This window comes from Zosterops lateralis (genome assembly GCF_965231275.1).
Source record: "Zosterops lateralis genome assembly, chromosome: 4".
NCBI lineage: Eukaryota > Metazoa > Chordata > Aves > Passeriformes > Zosteropidae > Zosterops > Zosterops lateralis.
In genome coordinates, this window is record NC_139765.1 from 14,905,874 (window position 1) to 14,932,397 (window position 26,524).

At 43.2% G+C, this 26,524-nt stretch overlaps 1 protein-coding gene across 4 annotated transcripts in view; it reads left to right on the plus strand.

Annotated features, from left to right (window-relative positions):
- The window catches only part of CREB3L2 (cAMP responsive element binding protein 3 like 2), a 70,051-nt gene that overhangs the window by 15,933 nt on the left and 27,594 nt on the right, over nucleotides 1-26,524 (plus strand). For all 4 annotated transcript variants that reach the window (XM_083859469.1, XM_083859470.1, XM_083859472.1 and 1 more), the window contains one exon: nucleotides 23,040-23,256. In XM_083859469.1, the coding sequence (XP_083715595.1) occupies nucleotides 23,040-23,256 (217 nt within the window). The remainder of the gene's footprint in view (nucleotides 1-23,039; nucleotides 23,257-26,524) is intronic.

Genomic DNA, 26,524 nt, shown 5'->3' on the forward strand with positions numbered 1-26,524 from the left:
AAAGACAGGGAAAAAAAGAAGACAGAATGTGCCTTTACCAGGAAGTGATGCAAACCTCAGGAGGTCCAAATTTGATTCCCTCTTCAACAGGAGAAGTAGTGCACTCAGCCTTAGCAAAATACTGTCATCTGTCCACTAATGTGTTGTTTTTCTTGGAGGTGTGCAGTATTTTGGAGACTCTTCCTGTATTTTGGGAAAAGAGTGGGAGTGCACCATCCAAAGCAGAATATATCAGAATGTGGCACTTGCACATTAGCAAAATAATGTTTAACTAATGTAGCTTAAATAACTTAAAGAAATTTAAGTGGAAGGTGCATGTTTTGCTTAGTTAGGATTATACATAACCACAAGGAAGGTAAAGATCTTGCTCATTAATGCGGTGGAATTTTGCTAGATGGAACCATATGTGAAGAGGAAAAAACAGAAGTGTGAAATATTTTAAATCTACTCTTGTATATACAGTGCTTAAAATGTGACTTGCTAACTCTATGAAAATGAAATCATTCCTGTTATGAGTTTTTGATACTTACCAGCCAGCTCTGACCCCACAGTGATCTTGGGCAACACGAGAACTGCACTGCTCTGGAATCTGAGATGTACAAGGCTCACCTTGTTCCTTAGACTTCGCACAGGTGCTGCCTGTGCACAGGAGACACAGATTTGGGGTCTTGTGGGAGGGCTGGAGCACCAACAGGGCTGCAGCAAGTGGCATCCCAGGCTTGTCATGCTGTGTAAATAGGGAGGGAGGGGTTTGTACCTGAGTACATCTGTGGTGAGTGAGTACAGACTCAGCTGCGGGAGGGCGGCTGAGCGAATGTTTTACTGCTGCTGTCACAACTATATATCGAAGATCAGAAAAAAAACAACCAACTCACTGCAGTGGTCAGGCCAAAAGAACTTCAGCTGAATTTTATTTTTCAATTGCTAAAGCATGTCTGGATTGTTTGTATAGTAAAAAAGAAAGTCAGGTACTTTGTGTCTAGTGGATGGCAGGTGGCCCAGAGAGGAGGAGATTGCTCAGTTTGAGGCTGATCTGTTGCCATCATGAAGTACATGGCTACCTAGAGTAATCTTTTTTTAGTGGGATTTGGGAACATTACATGCCAGAAGCAGATGTTCCCTTCAGTAGGAAGGGTTGAATAGTCCTGTGTGTGTGCTCTAAAAAAACATGCACGGGTTTTGGAGGAAGCAGCGTTGCTAGTGCCCTGCCAGAGTTTGAAGTGTCAGTTCTGTGGTATAGCCTGCAGGATAATGCTGATTTATGGTAACTCTGACACCTCCAGCCGTTCGGTGACTCAGGGTTGGGGAGAGTAGCCTGTGAAATCTACTTGGCATTTTAATTTTGTTGTTGCAACATTATAAGAAACAGTACGTCCTGGTCAGGATGCACTGTAGCCTGAGGCATTTCAGACTAATCCATGAGATCATAAGGATAGGGAACCACACAAACCACACATTCTTCTCTAGGGAAGAGCTGTTCACCCTGGAGATAGTACAGCTAGGCAGTGCAAACTTGGACAACATGTCCAGATCAATCTGCTTTTTTTCCTGTTTCAAGATCATGGCATGACAATTTAGTGAAATTGGACTTTAAATGCATTGTCACACAAAGAAATTTTGTGAAGTCTTTGATAGAGCTCAAATTGCTCATTCTGTGAATTTAAGAAGAATTCTTAGAGATGTCTGTTGTCTCTACTAGTTTTGGTTCTTCCTGAGGCTGAAGACAGAGTATCTTTTTTCCAGACTTATGCATATGGGGTTAGGTAGATTTGCAGATCCCTTACAGGAATACTCAAGTTTTTGTTGCATTTTCAATGCCAAATGCTGCTCTAGTTTGAGGAGGTCACTTCTTGCACTTCCTTATCTGGAAAATATATGCTACCATACCTCACTGTGTTTTATGGAATAATTCTAGAAAATGAAGAGTTTCCCATATTGTTGGCAAAGATCTGCAGCAAAAATACTGGTATTATTTTTCATTTTTTTATGGAAGTGCCTTTTTCACTTCAATGGAGTTCTGTGCACCTGACCTCAGCCAGAATGGTCTAATTGTTGCAATTAAATCACCAAATTCTGTCATTCATAATACTTGTAAAATGAGAAGTGCTCTGTGCAAGGCAGTGGGATTTAGATAAAGCAGCCTAAACAGCCTACCTCATGATGTCTCATTTTACAAAGTCTTACACCAGATGATGCAGGAAGACTGCATGATTTTTTTATCATGTCACTGTAAGACTCTGCGTGGAAACACTGAGTTATATACGTCTACATTCTCTTATGTTTCCAAGAAGTAATAGGCTGTGAGGTGAGCTGCTGCTGTAAACGATGCAGTTCTGAGAGGAGGAGAGAAAAAAAGAAATCCCAGTTTTGCTGGGAGAGCTTGAGTTGTACAGGGCTGAGTGCTTGGGCTGCTGCTGTTTCAAAGTTGTGGAACCTCGCTGATCTCTTATATGAGGTCACTCCTGATCAACCAAACAGGTAGAAATAAAGCTGAAATCACCTGTGGAAGGGAGAGCAAGAAGTGAACAACTAGTTAGGTGTTCTGGCTGTCCACTTCAGAGCTGCTGGCATAACTGAAAATGGAGTAGCTCCCTTGTATTGCAAGGTCGTCTCTGTTAGCTTGAATAATCCACAAATCCATCTTGGTGGAACTGGATTGGAGCAGCGGATGTGGAGTCAAGCTACTCACCCTGAGAGAACAGTGACCTCTGGGAAGGATGGTGCCTTCTGTTGAATATGAAGAATAAAACAAAAGTTTCTGGCAGAGGGGCACATATCTCTGCAGGTTATGGTTGTTAAACATTTTATCTCAGAATTCCAGTGACACAGCAATACTAGGATTTTCTTGGTGGCCTTTTACATGGTCTGCTGATGCTGTGGGATGCTGGAAAGAGGCTGAACCACACCTTTTGGTGAAACAGATACGATGGAAGGTCAGGCTATAAGAAATTCCTTGTTTATTAACTCGTTCTGCATTTGCAGTATGGTGTGATGGCTTCAAATTGAGTCTTGCAGTTGGAATGTGCCTCTTTGTTGTGCTCAGTCTGAGTTTTAGTGACAGAACTGGCGTAGCTGAGTAGTTCGCGTGTGACTTTGCCAGGACTTGCTCAGTTTTCAAGATGTGCTCTCATTCATTGGATATGAGCAACATTTAGACTCTTGAGCTGTTAAAGAGAGGTTGCCAAAGTATGTTTCATAGCTTGATATTGTTATAACACTCCTTCCTGCATGCTGGGTTTCCAGGCACGTCGAGGTTTTCTGAAATGTGTTCCTTCAGCTTTGTTCACACTGGTTTGTGTCAACTGAGATCCCTGCTTTCTTCACCACTATCAACAGAGAGAAATGGTTTCTCAGAGTTTGAAAAAACTCAGGTGTTACCCAAAAATGAGAGTAGGGTAAGACCATGGTCATTTAGGCCAGAGAGGGTCCCTTCAAAGTCTAGGAATAGGCAGAGGAGCATGCCATCACAAGAAGCTGCCTTATAATTGCTCCCCTTGCCCCTCCTCTTCCTCACCCACTTAAAAGTAGAACTTGGGAAAGAAATAAGAAAGACAGCAAAGAAGCCAACCCCAAAACGTACCCAGCCAGGGTAGTCTGAGACAGTGGAAGCAGAGGTATGCAATTAAAAAGAGCTGTGTGTGCCCAGTCCTAGACATTCCTGCAGCTGCAGGCTCCTGGCGTGGGATCAGGGTGGGCTGGATCCCTGCCAGCCCCTGCCTCGGCAGGGACTCTGCTGGGGAGGGCACTGTGGATGGGAGAGAGGCAAGGGTTACTGCTCTTTCTCCACGGGGTGATGAAGCTGCTCCTGCCTTTGCTCAGAAATGTCTCACTTCCTCTGTTTATGTGCCTTGGACAAGCTGCACTGAAGGAAGAAAGAGCCTCAGAAATCCATCTGAAAGGCAGATGGAGCTCAGCTCCTCTCTAGCAGGGAGCCTACCTCTGCTTTCCACCCTGCCCGCACAGTCCCTGCTCTGTGCGCCAGCAGGGGAACGCTTTCACAACAAATGTCTCTGTGTTTGCCTTGGAACTGGAGGGGAAGGGGCAGGGGTCAGCACCAACAGTCAGGCTTTTGAGACCCTGGGACCACTGAGCCTTGCATGTGTGCTTAACTTTTAACCAAAGCCCGTTGAATCCGTGTGGTTTTTTTCTGCCTACGGGATGATGTAAATCCAGGGAGGGGTTAACACATCGGTTACTGGTAGTTAAATATAAAGTGTGAGAGCATGGCTGGGGCGTTGGTGGGGTGAATTATGGGGATGCTCTCGCTGCTTTCCAAGGACAACAACTCTGTGTTTGTGCTTTGGGCTGAGGCAAGCCTGAAGCCTCTCTGGGCACATACTTGGTCTTTCTTTGCACAGTGTTGCTTTTCCATACTGCTGCCTCCAGTTGTGCCTCTCCGGTCTCTGCTGGGGGCTGTCATGGGAAGAGGTGCCTGGGCCTTACTCACCAGTGTTTTAGCATAACCCGGCCCAGGAAGGTGAGCTGGGCACCTTGTTCCTTCCTGAGAACAGGAATGGCAGGGGTGAAGGCCTGCTCCTGCCATCATGAGAGTGATAGTCCTGCAGGTGTCTAGCATGATGTTATCTTAAACCAGGGCTGTTTTTCTGGATATTTTTCAAGAACTTGTTTGTCTGAGTTTTTGGGCAGTGACTGAAGGGTTCAGGTATCTTGGGGCTAGATAGGTATCTTACACAAAAAGCGCCTGGGATGTTCTTGGTGGCTGTTGGTGAAATATTGTCTCTTTCCCCAGCATCCCTAGGGCTCTTCCCATCACAGGCGCACAGGTGTGCTCTTGTGCCACCACTGGCAGAGGCTGAACAAGGTGAATGACCACAGGGCCTTTTTTCTGCTAGAGGTTATCTTGCCAAGGATGAAGCTTGTGTATATCAGCAGAGGAGGCTTTCTGGTGGTATTCCTGCACCAGTTTCACAAGCATGCTTTTGTTTCTGGGAAGAAGAGTCATTGCTATGGGAATTTGAGTGTCAAAAGGCAAGATGGGAAGCTGTGCACATTCCTCTTTTGCTCCCCAGTTGTGGTTTTGGGTCTTGTTTATTCTTGTCTAGTCACTGAAGACTTTAGAAGATCTGTGTTGTGGTCCCCTGGTAGGGATCCTCTCTTCAGTCCTCCTTACGTACTGGATTTTTTTCCCTTAACAAAACACTAGCTTCGGAGTGTCCAAGGAGACCTGAATATGTGCATGGACATCCCTTAGCAGTGAGAGATTTCACAGCCCTTGGCTGGGTCTGTAGCCTATTTGTTTATTGGTCCAGTTGCCCCTCTTGGAGGTGCAGAGTCGTGGTGTTTTCTGGTAATACAATGCATTGCCTAACAATACTATGATGTGGTGTGAAAACTCCTGTCCAGCTTTTATTCCTGCAGGTACAACACTGTGTGTAGGGCCTCTCTCTTATCAACAGAAAAGCCAGGAATACAAATTTATACACATCAAAAAAGGCTGATTCTTAGCATGTATCCTTGTTTACTGCTTGAACTTCTAAGAATGGATTTACATCAGGATCAAGTAAATCATCTGCTTAAATAAGAATGGCTAGAGCATTAAACCTTTAAATGCATATCAGATTGTCGCTGCTTTTATTTCGTATTTTCATTTTAGTTAGGGAACATGCAGTTTGAATTGCTGTTAGCATGGGAATCTGATTTAAATCTATTTCCACGTTCTGTCCTGACCTTTTCTGAGTGGTTTAACAAATCCTGTGAAGAGGATAGTAGGTCTAACTGCAGCTACATGGACCGGAGATTGAAGCACTGTAGGCAGGATGGAGAGATGGATGATCTCTTCAACACCTTCCCCCATCCCACTCACCTGGCAGCTTGTAGAATAGCACATAGAGGAGTTATGCTAAAAGCTGGATGGTCCATTTAAATCTTTGTTATCTCCATCTGTTTGCAGGCTTTTCTGGGTGTGCCTGGCATTTGCAGTATGGTGTGATGGCTTCAAATTGAGTCTTGCAGTCCCCATAAAGCTCAGACTGGAGGCTTGTGTAACGGAAACCTTTCATGGAACAAAACTATTAGGTCTTTCTGTAAAATGGTCTAGTGTGTTCCTTTTACAAAATGATACCCTGCTGGACCTTTTGAAATGGTACTAGATATTTTTTATTACATTATTGGAAAAATAAAGGTAACTTAGTGTGGAAAAGAGGAGAGCTGCAGCTTTCCAAAAGAAGAGCTATTTCTACTGCAGTGTGTGCATGCTTGCAACTGTTACAACACAGAACAATTCACCTAACAAAAATCCCAGAAATACTGAGTTCTTCTTTGGCATTAGTGCCAGCCATGCTCATTTTGGCTTGCTGAAGACCAGATCTTCCAAAGCCATCTGAAACCACAACTTGTTGGTAGAACAGAACAGTGATTTTAAGTCCCTTGCTGTTTTTGCACACCTAACACTTTTCTGTGGACTCTGCAAACTTGAACTTATTTCATGTTCTTTAGTTTCCTTTGTTAGACTTTGCAGCTCTTGCAAGCAGGAAAAAAATAAAAATAGAGGCATAGAGAGGAGGATGCTCAGCAATTCTGAAAATTTGGTGAGTTTAGTTTTGGCATATCTGAGTCTTTGTATTGTTACTGCATAAGATGTGATTATTGTGAGCCTTGATTTATAAAATCTTCTGGTTTGTGAAACTTTGCTCTAGTCTCTGGAGAACAGAAGCTACTGAAGGGTCTGGAGTACAGATCTTCTGAGGAGTGGCTGGGGTTGCTGGATTTTTTAGCCTAGAGAAAAAGAGACTCAGGGGAGACCTTTGTGGTCTCTACAACTACCTGAAAGGTGGTTAGGTCAATCTGTTCTTCCAGGTAACAAGCAAGAAGAAATCAAGAAGAAATGGCCTTGTACCAGGGTACGTTTAGATTGGATAATACAAAAAAAAAGAAAAAAAAAAAAAAAAAATTGTGGAGGGGGCTGTCGAGTATTGGAACAGTCTGCCCAGGGAAGTGGTTGAGATTCTTTCTACACATACACATTTTGAATGTGAAGCTGTCTTGGTTAGAAGGATGTGGAAATGCTTTACACAGGAACCATTTGTTCTTGTATGTTAGTTTAATGAAGTAAAACTTGTGTGACTTGATGTGCTTTTTCTTTAACGGAAGCAAAAGACACTGTGCTAACTTGCTGAGCGCCAGGTACCACTTTCAGTTCATTGGGGCAACATCAGTTCAGTGCTTGATCTTCTGGCACATTGATGCCTGTCCTGGCAACTTGGTTTGATTTCATTTCATGATGCAGAATTAAGGTGGTGTGAAGTCAGTCCTGTCATCTGTAACCAGCTCCAACCCCCACAGGAAGCAGCAGTTTTAGGATAACTTCTCTTCCTTTTTTTTTTCCCTTCTTTTAGTTAAAGAACCTTCCTGATACCCCACATTTGTCCGTGTCCCTTACGCAACAGCTTTCTGCGTAAAATCCGCTGCAAGTTTCAGATTCCTCAAGAGTCCCATAGCATTTTGGTCTCCCTCCCTCCCAGCCCAGATGGTCTGTAGCAGATGCTCATCCGAAATGTTACGCAGCCAACGGTGCTGTGTTAAAAAAATGATCTATATTTAATACACACAGACACACACAAGCACACACACACACATACGCATGTATATATAATTTGTGTATATATAGTCCTAACTGGCTCTGGAGTTACACACTGCTGATAAGCAGTACAAGGTTCCCCTGATTATTTTTCTGGCTCTGTACCTGTGTTTCCCTAGAGACAAACAGACTCATTTAGCTCTGGGAGAGTTTTCCTCCCTTTGGATGCTCTCTGCTTGAGCTGTGCAATGCAGGGGCCTGTGCTGGGTTGGTACCTGGCAGCAGGGTCTTGTGTGGCCCTGTTCCACAGGTGCCTTGCAGACTGCATGGAGAAATCACAATGCCTAAAATTTGAATGCAAGTTTTGATTTCTGAGCTCCCGAGCTTGCACTTTGCCTCTGGGTAGCCCTCAGAGCCTAAAGTACTGTACATGGTGTTGGTGAGGTGGCATCTTGAATCCGGTGTTCATCCTCGTGACAGGAAGGACACTGAGCTGCTGGAGCAAGTCCAGAGAAGGGCAGCAGAGGAGGTGAAGGATCTGGAGTACAAATCTTATGAGGAGCAGCTGAGGAAGCTGGGGTTTAGAGAAAAGTAGGCTCAGGGATGACCTTCTTGCTCTCTGCTATCTGAAAGGAAGTCATAGCAATGCGGGGTGGGTGTCCTCTTCCAAGTGACAGGTGGTAGGACAAGAGGAAATGGCCTCAAGTTGCCCCAGCAGAGGTTATAGATTGGATGGATGATAGGAAAATTTTCTTTACCAACAGGGTTGTCAAGCCCTGGAACAGGCTGTCTAGGGAAGGGATTGAGTCACCATCCCTGGGGATTTTTAAAATATGTGCAGATGTGGCACTTAAAGACAAGGTTCATTGTTGGACTTGGCAGTGCTGAGTTGGACTTGATGATCTCAAAGGTATTTTCTAACCTAAACAATTGCGAGTGCATGTGTGTGTGTCTCTTTCTCCTGGCTTTCATGCAAGTGTCCAGTGCTGTGCCCTGCAACAAGGGGCTTTCTATGTCTCCCAGCTGGCTTTGGTTATCTTATGATCTTGATAATTTTGGCATTGAATGTGATGCAATCTTCCCCTGCCACTACTATTGAGATCCCTCCCTTGTGGCTGAGTATGGCTTCCTTACTGCCCTTGGGCACATGGCAAAGGGTGCCTTTGCCTCGGGACAGGAGGCCCAGGCTGGCCCGGGTGGTGTGTGGCGGCAGCTCCTGCCCAGCCCTCTAACCACCAGGCCATATTTCTTTCCTTAGAAGAAGGAAAATGTGTTGACAAAGTCTGGAAAAACCACATTTTCCACCCGCTTCTAAACTGTTGGGTAATGGTTGCACAAGCAGGGGCTGAGGGGCCCCTGGAGGCAGTGGCTGGGTGCTGGGACGAGTCCCATGTCCTTCCTCAGGCACACCCCCAGGCTGGGCCCCCCCTCCCTGCTCCCCATTCAGGCACCCAGCCACCTCTGAATAGCTGGAATAGATCTTGGCCGTGGCTGGCAGGGGTCTAAGCTAGCGCAGGCCGGGATAGTGGGAATGAGCGATGACGTGTGCCTGTGCTTATGCAATGTCTGATACTTCCCTGTGCTGTCTCTGTCCCCAGGACGCTGGCAGGCTCTTTCTGCAGTCTCAGGAGAGGTATCTTCCACACTGCACAGCTCACTCGCTTGCTCAGTATATCCAATTAATGAAATTTCAGTGCTGCAAGTGGGAGTGGCTTTGTTTGTGCATTAGCATTTGGGAGATGTGGACGGGGAAGATGCTGCACAGGGCTCTGTGTGTGCTCTGGTGTGTGTGTGTGCTGGCTGGAGGGGTTGGCTGGAGCACCTTCTGCTTCAGTGCCGGAAACTCACATCGCTGGCTGGCAATAATCTTGTAATTAATCTTTAAAACTGGGTGAAACTCCTACTTTCCTTAAATGCTCCCTCTCCCTTCATTCTGTCATCTGGTTGCTTTTAAAGCTTTTCTTTACCAAACTAAATAAGCTTTAAAAACTTTTTTTTTTTTTAAATAAGCTTATTTCTAATGTAAAATAAGAGCACAAGTAACCTTGTTTGAACAGTGTTACACATTTCACACTTGTGTTTGTGCTCTTTGTCAGATTTAAAGCAAGAATAGTTACTTGCCTTTGATTTCTCTGCTATGGGCAGCCTTCTGCTGCTGCAAACTTGGCACTTTAAAACGATTATAGGCCCTGAAAGAGATGCCCAGACACATACAGCTTTACTAACTAGAAGACTTAAAAGAGACTTTGAAATGAGCAGCTGCTAAATGACTTCTTTTGAAGCAAATCCCTTCACATGGAAGCTCCCTTTTAATTTCCCCATGCACTTTAGCATTCTTCTCGCTGGGGCTCGTGGGGCATCTCCCATCAGGACTGAAACTGGCTATCTATTGGTTGTGGAAATCAAATGTGGACTCTGAAAATTATCACAATGCTCTGTGCTTGTGAGTTCTTGCTGTTGGTAACAACCATTTGCTTGTGCTGTGGCATGGCTGCAGCTGCCCTTCTGATCCTGAGGAAGAAATCAGTTTCAGAAGGATAGGGGGCAGTTCACATGCATGTGTTTGTGTTTTCAGTCTCTCTGATAGAGAAACCCTGCAGTCCAATGCAAGCTTGCCAAATCTTTCCTCTGAGGCCCTCTTCCAGCTCTCTGTTGAGGTGCAGCTTTTGCAGTGATGGCGAGTGGTAGGGGCTCCCTGTCCCAGCTCGCTGGTGGGTGTGTGCAGCCCAAACAAGCACTCTGGCGTGGAGAGGAGAGGTGACTCGATTGTGCAGCAGAGCTGGAGAACCCAGCCTTAAAAATAAACAATAAAAATAAACAAGGGAAAAAAAATAAACAATAAAAATAAACAAAGGAAAAGGTTTTCAATGGGCTAACACTGTGGGATGTGCTGGCTGCTTGAAGTTTCCCAAGCACCGTGCTTGGAGCAGGCTTGTGAGCGGGGCACTGTGTCTTAACACAGACAACCTTTGGTCTTAAACCTGGGCTCTTGAACTGTGTTCCCCAGCTGCCTTCCTGATAAGGATATCAAGTTATCTGGAATACAGGAATGCAAAGCTGCATCAGCAGGTTTCCCAGCTCCGGGTTTGCATCACTTTCTCCAGAACACGCTGCCATTCTAGTAAACAGCCTTGTTTTGCTGCCAGAAGGCTAAAGTAAACAATTATGATGAATTATTTTAACTTTATGTAAATCAAGGGCTATAAAATTTCCCCAGATTGTTTGAATTCCTGCATATCTTTCTAGGGTAACCTCTTGTCTTCAATTAAGGATGGCTTGGGTCAAAAAATTCACACTGTTCCTTCATGATTGATTGTTCTCCCTTTTTTTAATATTGTGAACCACAATGAATGTATCTGGCTCCAGCTGGTAAACTTAGCTGCAAGCTGGTGGAGCCATTCTCTTAAATCTTATCACTGTTTCATTACTTATGAACATTCATGTTCTGCCTTTGTTTCCTCTTTGATAAGCCGAATACGTTGGTTTCTTCTTTCCTTATTTGCTTTTATTTTGAGTCAAGATTTCCCTTTCTTATAGTGATTCTTGTAATTCTCTGGACTTTCTCCAGTTGTTCTACTTTCTTTTTTTTTGAAATTTGGCAGCATAGGAGTGGAGCCTGGCTGTGGCCAGTAGCAGCTACATCCACCATGAGCACGGAGAAATTTGTGCTTCACGCCTCTCTGTCTTCTGAAGTTCTCAAACTCATGTGCTCTGGGTTTTGCAGGGAACACAGACTTGTGCAGCAGGTTGTGTGATTGGCCTGAGGCTGCAGTACCAAGCTGTAATGGCGGGGTTGAGCTTTACAGGCACACTTCTTTTAAATATGAAAGAAGTTTCTCATTTAAGAAACAAGTACAAACTAAAGAAGTCCTAAATAAATACAAAAGGCAAAATTTCTACAATACCTCCCTGCTGTTCTTTGGGTGCTTGCCACACAGCATGGGATGGCCATGCAAGTGCTTGGCTGCATCTGGAACTGTGAGAAACCCCAGCACTGGCTGAGGCCTGAACCTGAAGTACAGCAGGGGTCTCCTGCATTTGGAACAGGAGCACACATCTGCAGTAATTCCTCCCCAGGACCCAGTGCTTGTGGTACCTGTCCCACACATGTTCCTTCAGCCATATCTCTCCCAGAGTCCTGGGGTCTTGGCATTTGATTGTCAGACACCAAGAGTGACTTGGAGCCTTTTGTTTGCACCATAAGAGACTTTTTTTTTTCTTTTTTTATCTTCAGCTTTACTTAAGATATGTCTCTTGTTTATGGCTGCTTACCAAGTTCTCTGTGTTTTGGTTTTGTGACATGACCTTTTTGTTACTTGCTGCCCCTGCTGATACTGCATTATCTGCAACCTTCAGTAGTGGTGGCTTTTCCTCTCAGGTCACTGATAAAATATTAAGAGTCTGGGGCCAAGAACTGCTCCCTGTGGGAACCCACTGAAAACGTGTGGCACAATCAGGTCATTTGTGTTTCACATCTAGAGGTTTCTGATTTCCTTGTCACACTGAATGAGGCCTGTTGACTTCATCTCACTCCAGCTTTGTTTGTATAGCACCAAGTCAACTGCCTTGTGCTACAAGGGGTATTAAGTTTGTAATATTATTTCAGAATGAGATAAAATTTAAGAAGCTTAATTGTCAGTTATTGTAGAATTATAAGCATAAATTAGATTTCTCTTCCTTTTGGAAGTTCTTGGGCTCTTTACTACTCTCTTCCCTTTTCCATCTCTTCCCTTCATCAGAAATGAGCAGTAGGTAGGTTGACTTGCTGTTACTGTGGTTGCCTTGTTTACACTTAAATATTTTCATATTATCTCTTACAGTCCATTAGTATTGTCTCCTACTGAAAATAGTTTCAGGAGCTCCTTAGAAGCTCTATTTAGACTCTTCAGATGGAAGTTTTCTAGGTCTACTAATTAAAATGGCCAACTTTGAGTAGCTGTTTTTACAGTCTCTTCCATTATTGTTGGGATAAAAGTCATTTCATTACCATCCTGTAGGATGGCTGTATCATCTGGTCCTATATAAAGAGCAGTAATTCAGAACCGCCCCCTCCCAGGAATATTCAATTAAACATTTTGATCTTCTTTTTTCTCCCCCCAATAACTGTAGCCAAGCAATGGTCTGATCTATAATTAAGATTCCTCTGAATCCTGACAAACTCAGAAGCAATCTTTCTTCCTCTAAATTGCATTTTCTAGTAACTCTTTCTTGTTTTCTAGATTCTGATTTATGTTAACTTCAGTAATTTTTCCTTTCTTTTAGTAGCTCAAAAATATAATATTTATGTTCCCATGGTAAGCAGGTTTGTTTTCCCTGTATGGTTTTTCTTCACATGCCATGGTGAGATGGCAGTGGTCACTCTGCCTTTCAGGTGGAGAGGAACAAATGAGAGAAAGTTGAGAGCAGTCACAAAAGTAAACACTTTAATATGCCCAGATTTAAATGACAGTGCACAAAAGTCAATGACACTTGGCAAAAATACACAGCTGGGGCTGGAGGAAGTTCTTGCACAATCTTAATATGCTGCTTATCTGTCATTGGTTTATTTTATCTCTTTCCAGGTGCTGTGACTTTGACTCTTCCTGTTGTTTTCCTTCTACTCCCTTGCTGTTCTGGCTCTGCTCCTCCAGAGTCTTTGCCTGCAGTTTGCAGCTTCATTCCCAGTTCTACTGCTCTTCCTTATGTTCTGCAAGGGGATGAGTAGCTTGGCCTCTCTTTTACCTGCTTGGAGCAAAGGCTTGGAAGTGGAAGGTACAGAGAGGAGGTAGGGATGAAGGAGAGAGGTGCTCTGAGTTGGGAAAGGGCTAAAAAAAGAACTTGAAATACCAGTTCACAGACAAATTATGGCAACAGTGTCTTGAACTCTCCCTTGTATTCCCAGGACTCATGAGGAGAAAGAGCCACCATACCTCTTGCTAAATAACATGATCCACAAGTCCCTGCATCTCTGGAAGGAAGCAGAGAGGAGAAATAAGCACACAAGTTTGTTTTTGTTTAAGACTTGGTCTTACAATACAGATGTATCTATCTACTGTTATCTTGGGTCCTGAACTGTAGTCCAGTACCACTCATGGTTTATTTATTTATTTTTTATAAAACGGAGTGAAGTAATATTTACTGGTGCTGTGACAAAAGGCTTGTCATAGGAAATTGGAATACCAGCTCTCAAATGTGGGGTATCTTAAAATGATTTGTCTAGATGCATGCTACACATGCTTGTAAGTATATATTTATTTGAACTTTTTCATATCCTGTCTCCTTTTTTCCTTTCTGCAGATTTCAGCAGGGCTTTAAAACAAACTCTGTCTGCCTTTGACACGAGTGAAAACCAAGTGACCCACCCACACTCCTGTTTTGACATAAAATGAAATTCATCTTCCCTCAGCAGAAAGGTCCCAAAGTACCAGTGCAGGTGAAAGCACTGGTCCATACAAAATGAGGTGCTGAAACCATTTCTGTGGCTTCCTGTGTGGATTTTTACAGAGTTAAGGCTGTAGAAGTGCAACGTGGGTATCCTGAAGTATCCATCTTGTGGTACAGAGGACCACTGGGGGTGGCTTTAAAATGCAAGGCTTTTTGCTGTGAGATGCATTTGGTAGGGCTGGCTCATCCAAAACAGCTCCAGTGTCATAGCTTCAAAAACCATGTAGAGGCTAGGGATGTTCTTGGTGTTGTCATCAAGTACTGTCACACTGCTCTTCAGTAGCAGGTTGCAGTAGCAGGGCAGTAGCAGGTTGGACATGAAACTTCCTTCAAAGTTGCAAACTGGAAACATTTTCGCAGTCAGGGACGGGAACTCTGTGATGATACCTGCTGTTGTTGGAGTCTGAGCTCTGTGTGCATCCATAGTGTTTGGGTGTAGTCTAAGCTCACAGGAAGGGTGAGAGGTAGGTCAGATAAAACCCCAGGATGTTTCTACTGAAAGCAAAGTAGGGGACTTGTCTGGAAAGGTGTTATTCAGTGCGGTTGGCTGTTTGACTGATGAGATCACACATTTAAATAGTATTTGACACACAACCAACTTTTTTAGTGCACTGTACTTAATGTGTAACCCTCAGTGACAGCAGCACTGAACACAAAGTCCTGCCAGTGTGTGTTTCTCCTTTTGCCCTCATAGTAGATATCTGTGTGATAGAGACACAGGTCCTGCTGGGCAGGGTCTAAGCCCTGTGGCAGCTGAGGTCATTGCTAGCCAAAGGCTGCTGACCCTTGAGCTCTGCGAGTTCATCCTCCTGGGTAGGGCAGTATGACCTGTTGATTTCTTTACATTTGTTTCACAAAACCACTCCATTTTTTTTTCCTTCCACTGTGCTCAAGCACCTGTTTCTCAAGTTCAAGAGAGGGTTCTATGGGCATGGTGTGGTTTGTTTTTTTTAAAGCTATATACATATCTGCAATTTCAGCCATTATGTGTGTGGATTTTTGGTAGTTCTTATAAAAGCTAATTCAGATTTTTCATAATCAACTCAGGGTGTCTGCATTTAGGTACTTCATAGTCTGACTCTTCAAAACTGAGGAGTGCCTAAATAAACACTGAAGAGCTTAAATCTGTGTCTTTTCAAGCCTCAGCTTCTACGCTTCTGTTCTTAAAAACAAACAAGGAAACAATGCAGTAACAATCCCACCACCCAGTGCTATAAATCTGTAAGAGAAAGCCTACTAACTCTTGTGAAATAAAATGCCCAATCTCTCTTTAAGCTGCCAACACTGATCATAAAATCTTGCTTATTTTGTAATAACAGACAGCTTTAATTAAACAGTAGGATTTTGATGGGTGGTGTGTAGGTTTGCAGCCAGTGCTAGGAAGAAGAAAGAACGATGGCTCATGCAAGCTGGAACCCTGCCATTTAAACTTTGCAACCATTAAAGAAGAAACACTTCTGAAGAAAAAAATAAGGATTTTTATTTAAAATGTCAAATGTCAGTCAGGACTAGCAGGCACTGCTGATAGAGCAGGAGTTGTTTCCTACCTACACCAGTCAGACTAGTGAAAGATCCTCCTTTGAAAGATACTAATTTGGTCCCCAGGGAGGAGGTTGTTGAGAACACTTTAAACATGAAACAGCTGAACTGAAAAACATCTGTGTTCTGCAGGAGGCCTCCTGCACTAATGGGAACCTAGATGTGAAATTATGGTTTTTCTGAGGTCTCCTAATAGTATCAGTGGTTATCTTTTCCTCCTTCCTGTTACAGTTCTAAAGTCAGCTGGGAGTTGGACTTGATGATCTTTATGGGTTCTTTCCCATAACTTGAGATATTCTGTGATCTCTAAGATGCATGCAAGACTACTGGATTTTGTTTAAAATACAGGAACTGTGCTGACTGTGACCTTTACAAAGGGCTTATATGTACCCATCAACAAGAGATGCTGTTACATGAGGCCTGAGATGTATTTTGTTTGCTTTTGTCCCCTCCCATTTTCATGTTGAGGGAAGATGTAAAATGAAGCCAAGTGCAGTGTGGCCAAATGGTGAAAAAAATCTCCTATATTGTTAAGATCTGTTTCCTGTCAAAAAGGAACTGGAGCAACCATGTTCTTTTAAAAATGGCTGTAAGTTGAACCAGCTGTGCAAGAACAAAATGTGTTGCTGCTGAGCTCTTGGGCAGCAAAGACTATAAATGCCCACAATTGAATTGTAAAATTTGTATACAATCTGAAAACTTTCTTCACTGTTTATTTTTTGGCTTAACCCTGTGAGTTACATGGAAGACACTAGTTTGATGTAAAATTTGCAGTAAATGCAAGTTCCCACCTTAGAGCCTGGAGGTATAGCTGGGGTATAACCAAGCAAATTAATAATATCTCACAGCAAATATTTATGACTGGCACTGCATGGCTGGAGCACGGCTGGAAAAAAAAAAACAAAACCAACCAAACATACTTTTCTTCACTACACAGCTTTCAGTACATAACTAGTCTCTTTAGGTATCTTGTGTGTGTGCGTCAAAAATCATTGGAGGCCCCAGTGACTTAAGTTCTGGAAGCTGAGCTCCCCTCCCTGTGTAGTGTGAGCCACACTGGCTGGAGGTGGCAAGGAGAGGCTTGCCCCTACTCTTGGTGGCTTGGAGCCTTGTGAGATGCAAGTGGGTCAGTCAGGCCTGACTTGCAGCCTCTGCAATCACTGGGGGGTAAAGAATTGTGACCCTGCTGCTCACTGGGTGAGGGAAAGGGCATGGGGACAAGTAACAGTGAGGTTCAGTGTTCTGTGCTTCTGCTGCTCAAGCTGGCAAATAAAATAAAGATGGGGGAGTGGTGGGGGAAGAGCTGAGACAAAAGAACAGCTATATCTGACCTGAGAGCTTAATCCCAGTGCTTACTTGCAGCACAGTAATGTACTTTGAGGTCTCAGTCAGGGACTCACATGAGGGGAGCCTTTTTGAAGGGCTTCCAGCGCAGTGACTCACTGCTCTGGCCCCAGTGACTCACTCCTCCTTTGGCTTTTTGGGGAGAGGGTGGGAAATAGCAAAACATGCACCTAGCCCACTGAAAAGTTAGGCTAGGTCCAAGAGCTGTGCACTGGGAGAAGGGCAGGGGAACGTGAGGAGGATTTTCCTATTTTGCATGACTCCCAGGAGGCTTGAACTAGGAATGAGCAATAGCATCCTTTTCTCTTCTTGCACACAGTGAACTTAAAGACTGAACTTGAGGATTGTTTCTCACCCTTGCCTCAGCTGCACAAGGGCTTCTTTCTTTCTTCAATTTTTGTTTTTCTTTCTTTTAACCCATATTTTGTCCTGTCTATTCAAGAGTTTCATTTAGGTTTTAGCTATATTTTTAAATACAAAATCCTGGTTTTGGTGGGGAGTTGTTAAAGAATAAAGTGAAAGAATATTTTGGAACACAGGCAGAGGAGTTCTTGAAAGCATGGTTCTTGAAAAATCCCCCTGAGAAGTTAAAAAAATGCATGTCTTCTTTGCTGGTTGTGGGGTGGGAATATTTGAGTGTTTGCAATGGAAATGTGTGCATACATGTGTGTATAATGGGGTGGATTATAAGATTTGCTCAGCATGAACTTCACCATTTCCAACTGTGTAACCTGAGCAAGTTGAGAAGATGTGCAGATTTAATTACCATGTAAATCTATTAGCTCTGAATTTCCTGGAATTTGTTTTGCTGAAGACACAACCTGTCATCATATATAAATCAATCATATATAAATCATACATAAATCAACCAGGAAATCCATATTCACTTAGTGGATTTTTTTTAACCTGTCCATGTTTTTATTTTAGTGCTTAAAATGAGTAAATGCTGGTGTGAGAGACCAAACCATTGTGTCTGCTCTTACAGTGGATCTCTTTGCTAGTTTCAATTACCAGATTTGTGTTACTCTTCATATTCTCCCACAAATGAGGGAATTTCAGTATAGCTACTGAGTAGACATTAAATGATTTTACAGTATAATAAAGACATAAACCCCAAGCTGTTTGTACCTAGAGGTAGAGGGTGGGATTTCTTTTTTTGTGAGTTCCTGTTGTGTATCTGACAGTTCCTCCTGTGGAGGGGTGACTGATCCCTCCAGAATGGGGAGACTTTGGGGTGGGCCAGGAGGGAGCCACCAACTCTCAGGAGGGTAATATCTTGAATTTGTGGATGGTTATAACCCTGGCTGCCTTGCCCTGGTCTGCTGGGAGAGCTGGGCTTGTTTTGCAGTGTGCAAAAGGTGCTGTCACTGCAGCACCCCTCTGACATGGCTCTGCTGGAAAAGGTGGGATTGTGCTGCTACAATCAGTGTGTGGGACTTGCAGCTGAAGCAGTGCATTTTTCTAGGCTCAGCAAAGCCTGCTACTTTTTTAACAATTTAAATATAACTGGGAAGTATCATTTGGGGCTCTTGACTTCTCTGGATTCCTTTTGTAATGAGTTCTTAGAAGGCTAATTTTCTGAGGATGACTTCAATTTTTAGGCATGGTAATGTCTTATCTTCAAACTGGGCTAGTGCTGCTTGCATTTGGCTTCATGCACCTAGCAAAACCTGAGTGTTTTGCTTCACAGATCTTCGTTTGATCAGACAAGAAAGAAAAAAAACTCCCTGGTTCCTGAGGCAGTTGGAGAAAAGGGCCTTTGTGTGGCAGGAACAGGCAGATGCTGTGGAGAGCTGCAGCCCCGCGGCACAGCTGGTCTGCAGCCAAATAATACTTTCGAAGAGCTATCCAAAAATCTGCTGTGCACCCGTATGTGAGAGCTTTCCTCTGTTTGCTTACTGCAATGTGATGTCTGGAGGTGTTTGTGTTCCCCAAAAACACCCAGGATGTAGACATGAGCCAATGTCCAGCCAGATGAGTGCTGAAACTCCTCAGGGCTTCAGTTTACTTTCTGTATGTAAACAGGAGTGCTGCTGTTTTGTTTGGTGGTTCTGAGGGAAGAGGAGGTGGAAGATAAGATTACATCTGAACTAAATCCCTGACTTTTTACAGAGGTTAAAATCCCAGCTGAACACATCTCTTTGCTATGTGGTGAGAATAGTTTAATAATTCAAACAGACTCCTTGTACTAACACATGTCTACAATTAGTGTTGGGGCTGCCAGTGGGGTGTGAGGATAGCAGGAAACTGGCAGCTGAGCGGTCTACAGAGGTATTAACAACAAAAAGGGAAAAAAAGAAAAAAAGAGCAGATTCTCAGTGCAAGTGCTCTTTCCTCTGTTTTTAAATTTTTTGTAAATGTGAAGTCTCTGCATGAAAGATGCCCAGCTGAAAGCCGTAGGCAAAGAATTTCTTGCTTTAGCAAGCTAATTTGTATACAGGGTCTAAGGATCAAAGTCTCTGTTTCCTTCCCAAATTGCCCTTTTGTGTTCCTGAGCGCTGGGATGGTTGCTACTGTGTCAAAATTGAGGGTTATTCTGGGGCTTTCCAGCTATGGAAGTGGTTGATGACTGCTGAGGTGCATGTGCCAGCACAGAGGAGGAGGAGGAGGGGGATTGGCAATGGGAGAATGTCTTTGAAAAGACAGAAGGAGCAGCTTAGGTGTAGGTGGAAGTTTTGGGGAGCTGGAGGTCTGGCTGCCCCCAGATGATTTCTGCTTTAGCTGCTGCTCAGATGCCTTTTCTTCTTTTTAGTTCTCTAAGCAAATGGAGCCACTTTCAATGAGAGAATTGTTTTATTAAGGACAAAAAGTGATCTCGATCCCTGTGAATCAAGGAGGCTGTGATTTTTTTAATCAGAGTGAGAAGTCCAGATCCCTAAAATTGTCCCTAAAATTGCTGAGTTCAGTATCTGCACAGTCTGACCTGTGGCAGTCTCTACTGGCTAGTGTACAATATTATATCACAGACCATGAAAAAGAAACTTGAGAATTATAATGAAACTAGAAAATCATTTTAGAAATCATCCATTTATTTGCTATCAGACAATTCTGTTAAAAATGCATATTCTTTTCTTGCTCACAGCTTGCTGCTTTGCAGCTGCATGTGAAAAGGAGAAAACACAAATATTGACTAACATGTTGAACATCCTTCCCCACCTCAAGGTCCTCATTCTTTCTGGTTTTCTGAAGTTCAATGTTTGTTTCCTCCTTTGTTTTTCCTGAGGTGGTATTAGGAAAATTCCCCATTTAGAAAGGAAAAAATAAATAAAATCTGATGTACTTAACTTCAGTCAAATGGAAAAATAAAATAACATTTGATAAGCTTTTATTCCATATCAAAACAATGACAGACAGAAGGCTAATAATCTTTATTTGTGAATGTGCCAAAAGTAGCTGAGTAGCCTGTGGCCATGTTTCTTTCAGCTGAGTCTTTAAAGTTATAGCATCTAAATATTGTCAGACTAAGTCAACATGTAGGCATGGTGTTTTCAAGGATGACATCCTGAAACTGGATAATGGTAAAGTAGCTGCGTGTGGAACCCATGGTACAAATACTGTAGCAGCCACATTCCAGCATCTGCTGCTCATCAGTCAGAGTAATGCATGCAAGAATTAGAAAGAGGAAAATGCTCCAGCTTTAGGAAAATATGTAAACAAATTGCTCCAAATGAAAAGAAATGTGTACACTGGAGGGAAAAACATTGTCCCTAAGAAAGGCACTGCTTTTTTCTGCATTTATCCTCGACTTCTTTCATGACTGGGAAGGATTTCTATACCTTGTTTACACATTAATGGCTGCCTGCCCTCTTTTACTCAGTGTCTTTATTGATGTACCAGGATGTTCAACAGCTCTTGTGCATCCTTTTTCTTTCTTCTTCATGTAGTGGGGTGTTGTAGTTTATACTTCTATCCTTGTGGGGAAGCACCTGGTTGTGAAATGCTAGTGAGTTCTTTGGTATCAAAATAAACGAGGCTTTATAAGGTGGTCATGACCCTCTTGCAGAGTCCTCTAAGAGTTTGTTAGTGTTATCATTTACAGTAAGTAAATATGAGGCTGCAAATCTGTTTTGCCATTTATAAAGGCTTTTCTTGAGCTACTTTGTTATTCCAGCATAGCAGCTGTGGTCCTCTGTTTATTGCCTTGTATTCAGTCAATATTTTCTTTTCCTCAGTGTCTATCACAATTGACTCAAGACTTACAGATTTGGAAAAAAACCACAGTTAGCATTTGGAAGAGGTGCTTGTACATCCAAGTGTTATAAATGCAATGGCAAATATCGGATTAACAAAGAAAAAATTTATTAATAACACAATATCGATCACCAATAAAAGAGAAAACCACAAAATAGGAAATTAGCAGCGCCGCGCCGGGTGGATAGGGGTCTGCACACCAGGGTACAGGTTGCCCAAATCCACCCCGAACGATTCTCAGTCCACCGCTTTATAGGATTTTTCTGCCCTGAGGCAGTCCAGGTGTCCAGGGTGGGCCAAATAGTCCGAATTTCTTTTCGATGGCCTTCCCGGATCTGCCAAGTCCCGTTGATCCATTCCGGGAAGGTCTTTTCTTATGCCAATTGTACCAGTCAGTCTTATGTTGATTCCAGTATGCATATCGTGCCAGGGCATTGATGAAATCTGCGTCATCGTCAAGAAGGAATTCTCCTTGCATTGGAAAGGATGCGATTCTTATCGGGGCTGGCTAGCGTCTTTGTTCAGTCTGATGGTCCTTGTCCTGTTTCGCAACTGGAGCCGTGGAGGCTGGGGATACAGATTTCTACCTACTAGACTCTTTACATTTTATTAACGTCATTCTTATTATACATTGGATTATTATTTTTTACACCAAATTTATCACACAAGGAACTCTGAGAGCTGGCTGTGCTCAGGGTTTTCAGCATGAGGCTTCAAGGCCACAGGTGCTGCTGGAGCTGTGAAATGTGAGTGCATGAGGGTGTGAGCCCACCCCTTCCCCTGTGGTTTTATACAATATTGACTTGTTTAATTCTTAATTTAGCCTACAGGAAGCTGAATCTTGAATTTCAGTGTTTGTTTCTGCAGGAGAGAGCACGATGAAGAGCCAAGATCAATACTGCTTGCAAAAACTAAACAAATCAAACAAACTTAGGCTTTTATAGCATCGTGCCTCAGCCGACAAAGATTCCTATATAAGATGGTAGATAATGCCTCATTGTTCAGAAAATCTCATTAAAATTCACCGTGCAAGTATTTTTGTACTAAAATAGAATTCATTGTGTGAATGAGATGAACAGGAATGATTTGTTGCAGTGCAGATTTTTCATCTGTCAAAGATGTAGTTTTCTGACATTGGAAAGAAGATGAAGAGACAAAGTTTTTGGCTGTCGATGGGAACTGCGTTGGAGTCTGGAGGAAATAGATTGCAAGGGTTGGTTTGTGCTCATTTTGAATAATAAACAAACAAACAAACACTACATACAGATCTAACACGTGCTGCTGGTGTAATGAATTCAGTGCAATAGACAAAGTGGTAATTAGTACTGGCTGTCAGGAGCTTTAGCTCTGGGGCCTAGAAGCGGGCTATGGGCTCTAGGTGGAATCCTACTTCTAAAATATATGCATAAATCAACCAGGAAACCCATTTTATAGCAAATGCATTAATTGCTTGGCTGCGGATGTGCATGGACCCCTTTTCCTGAAGCACACAGAATGTTCTGCACAGCTAAAATAGTCATATGTGGTGTCAGAGTCTGTGCTGGAATGTGTTTCATTTTTCTTCTGTGCTTCAATGAACATTAACCCCTTATATTCTAGTCCACACACAATATGTTCTGGTGATAGATCCTGTAGGATCTTTCACTCTTTCTGAGGGAAGTGTGCTTTCCCATTTTTGGTGGTGCACTGTAGTGAGTACCTTGGTGTAGTGGGAGGAGACTGCTGCAGGACATGAGTACCATGCCTCCATTTGCCATTTTCATTGCAGTTTAATGACAGGCTCTTCTGTTGTAATGTATGCCTCTGAGAGGACTTTTGTTCTAGCTGCAGCTCTTCAGCTTGAAGTAGTGGTTGGAGGAGGAGATTGTTAGTGCTGGTAGATCCTGCTACTGACTGGCACGGATGACCAGGGCACATATAGAATTGTTCTGACCTGTTCTCTCCTGTGATTGGCATGACAGACAGGAAAGGAGATAAACTTTCCCCTGTCTTTTTGTCTCCACAGCACTTCACAGAATTCCTGGATGAATTTTCACCTGATGTCCTAGGCCAGCTCTTGAATGATCCCTTCTTGTCTGAGAAGAATGAAATAATGGAAGTGGAGCTGTCTCCAGCATCCCCAGCACCCCTCATCCAGGCTGAACACAGCTATTCCCTCTGTGGGGACTCTCGACCCCAGTCTCCCTTGACTCACATCTCGACTGATGACAACTTCAATGAAGGTACAACACACTGAGCCCATGTTCATTTGTTGTGATGATGCAGTCAGTAATGAAATGCTCCTGGTGGAACTGTGGCTGTGGAAAATGGTGATGCAGAGAAAATGATGAAAACCCATTGTGTTCTTAACAGTTATCTGTAATTCAGCAGTTATAAACATTTGGAAGGGAAAAGGGGGAAAGACAAGAATGGTGGGAGGAGGAGATCCCAACCTTCTTGTTCTGGTGTGAAGTGATTGGTGGAGGAGCGAGACCGTGAATATCTGTTAACTGTAAGGAATAATTGCAATGTCAGACTTTGCCTCCTAATAACTGGTTTATCTTCACCATTAGCTTTACAGTGCAAAGCAGTGGAGTGTTAAGCTGCATTACAATAAAAGGGAGAGAGATTAGTGCTTGTGGCTAAGCATTGACCAGCTAAGCTGTTTATGAAGATCCACCAGACAGGTCTTCAAAGGCTGACAGTTTTGTAGTCCAAAGTGCTCTGTTGGAACAAGATGAAATCTTTTAGAGATTTTACAAGGGGACAACTAATAAAACCTGTGAGAAGTATTTTTCAGTGTAGGACAGGATTTTTGGAAGTGATTGGGAAACATCATCTGTAGAAAGCCTTCCGTTTCTAGCTGTTTTATGTGAATATTTTTAAATTAACACCTATGGGAGATGTTAATTGTGGAAGGGAAAACAAGCATAAGGAACATCAGAAACTAAGCTTTTCTGGAAGTTCATAGGGAGAAACTTCAAATTAGACTAAAAGTGAGGGGAGTTTCCTTTGGGGAAAATTCCTGAAGAAATTCATACTGCTGAGACCACTGTAATAGAGCTGTAGTCAAATGATGTTTTAAAAAGCCAAGAAACATTAGCAAGTGGGTTTAAAAATAGAAAATAAATGGAAAACATTTTGTCTTATGTTCATTCTGCAGAGTGTTTCATAAGAGAGGAGGAGGAGGAGGAGGAGTTTTTCTTGGTGTTTGGAATTTTATTTAATTTTAACCCCCGAATCATGTTCACGACCTTTCCACACCTATTGACTTCAAAGCAGTGAAGCTCAGAGAAATTATTAAGGAAATTGCAGTTTTAGAGTGAATCTGGCTGTCTGATAGATATTCAAAGCCATCACCCTGATGATTTTTGTGGAGTGGCAGGAGCTGAGACCTATATAGAAATGTCCAAAAAGTTTGCATTCTCCAAATACCCATTCCAATGGACAGAGTGGTGAGCTCTTGTAGTGTTTTCATGCTTTTTCCATGGTGAGGCATGTTTTTTGAGCTCCAACATGCAGGGAGGCTGAGAAAAAGGATCATTGTTCAGCACATGATCTTCAAGACAGGCTTAAGCCTTCTGGTGTCTATTCCTGTCTTTTGTTTTTCTCCCCGCCCCAAGTCTCCCACCACCTTATTGAAAATGTTATTTAATGTTTCCTCTCAGCTCTTATGTTGGAGTGGTTGGTTGCTCTGACTCCATTTTCCTGCAGAGGAACAAGTAATTTCTGCTGTGGGCTGTTTCTTGCTGGCCACTGCCTGGCCATTACTGTAGATTCTGCAGCTGCTGAATTGACCTATTCCTGTAATTGTAAATTTTATATAAAGTTTTTTCTAAAAGGAGCTATAGCTGTAAAACCTAGGAAACTCGTGAGCCTGGGTTTAACTTTTCCGAGAAGTCCTGTTAAGTTCAATGTGAGAACACATTTCAGTGTCTGTAAAGCCAAGGTCCAAACATTGGCTTTCCCCACCTACTCTTCTGACTTCACTGTATTGAGGCCCTTTCCCCAGCTTTGTACAGAATAACTTTTTTGAATACTTGCAGCCTGTTTCTAGTGTGGGCTCCCTGAATGTGTCAGTTTTAAAGCACATGTGTACAACATACCTGGCATTTAATGCGTTATTTGGTTTCTCCCCATGATGAGATTATATTCTTAGATTCAGTTTTGCATGAACTTTAAAGATGCTAGAGGGAGAGAGATTTACAGGCTTGACCTGCCTGCTTGCAGCTGGCTGATCACTTTAATTTGCCTGAACTGGTGAGCAAGGCATATGGCCTGGGGATGGCTTCAGGCTGCAGCATGAAAAAGAAGGCTGTGTCCTGTTGACGAACTATCCACACCAGCTGCACTGCCACCTCTCTCCCACGGGGTTTCTGCTTTCTAGTTTTGAGCCCTGGGGTTTTTGAAACAACTGTAGAATGACTGTGGTGAAGGACAGTGGCTGGCTGTGGAGTGGAAAATGCTCTTGAAAGGACATAGGGAAGCTGGGAGGGCAGACTGAGAGTAGTAGGGCTGATGGGTAAGGAAGATCTCATTGCAGCCTTTCGAGGCACAAATTAATTTCTGACATCTGCAAAAAAATAGGGAAAGAAGCCTTAATTTTCTGTTATGGTCAGTGCAGGTTTGTCTTCAGTTTTCCAGTCTTTGCAGCCTTATAGAAAGAGAGGGCTGTGGGTCAGACAGCCAGGAGCAAGGCAGCACCCAAGTTTCAGCAGGCACTATGGTTTTTCTCCTTGTGACTTGAGATGTGAGTGTAGGCTTCTACCCTGCCCTCTCATGCTTGATCTTGTTAGCTGTGGGTAGAGAGCTTAGGATGGTGGCTGTCCCTTGTTTTGGACATGTGAGATGCATAGGTGACAGCTGAGTACAGGTAATACTGAAGGGCTGGTGTGTACCAGGAGTGTGAAGGCAGAGCCTGCAGCATCTGTGTGGGGCTCTTCATCCTCTGAGATGAGTTCGAATGCTGGGGGTGTTTTGTGGTGGGTGTGTGTTTGATTTTTCTGGTGTTTTTCACTTTGTGACCTGGCAGGGTAGAGACAGTGGACAGCTGACCAGTCATTTGGGTGTCTCCTCAGATCGTGCTCTGGTGGCTGGGTGCATTCCTTTCCCAGTCCCCTGAGGGCTCTGCTTTTGAGATAATCCGAGTCTCCACCTGCCCCTCCTGTTGGTGCTTTCCTGCTTTGAAATTACTTCTGGATTTGAAGAGGCTTGTCTTGGCTGAAGGTTTGACAAACTGATTGATGAAATGGTGTGTTTCTGTTTTACTCCTAGCTGTGCCAAAAGTGGGGCTGGCCCAAGACTGTAACCTGTATTGTTACTGGGTTTTTTACTGCTGAAGTTGTTTTTCTGTCATGTGCCTTTAAAACTTGAGCTTTCTTTTTCAACTTTTAAACTTCAAGTCCGTTTCCCCACATGATTTGAAAAACACAAACAAATAAGAAACCAAAACGAACCAAACAAAACCTCAAAAACATGGCTCTCACTTCTCCAGTCCAAGCAGCCCTTCAA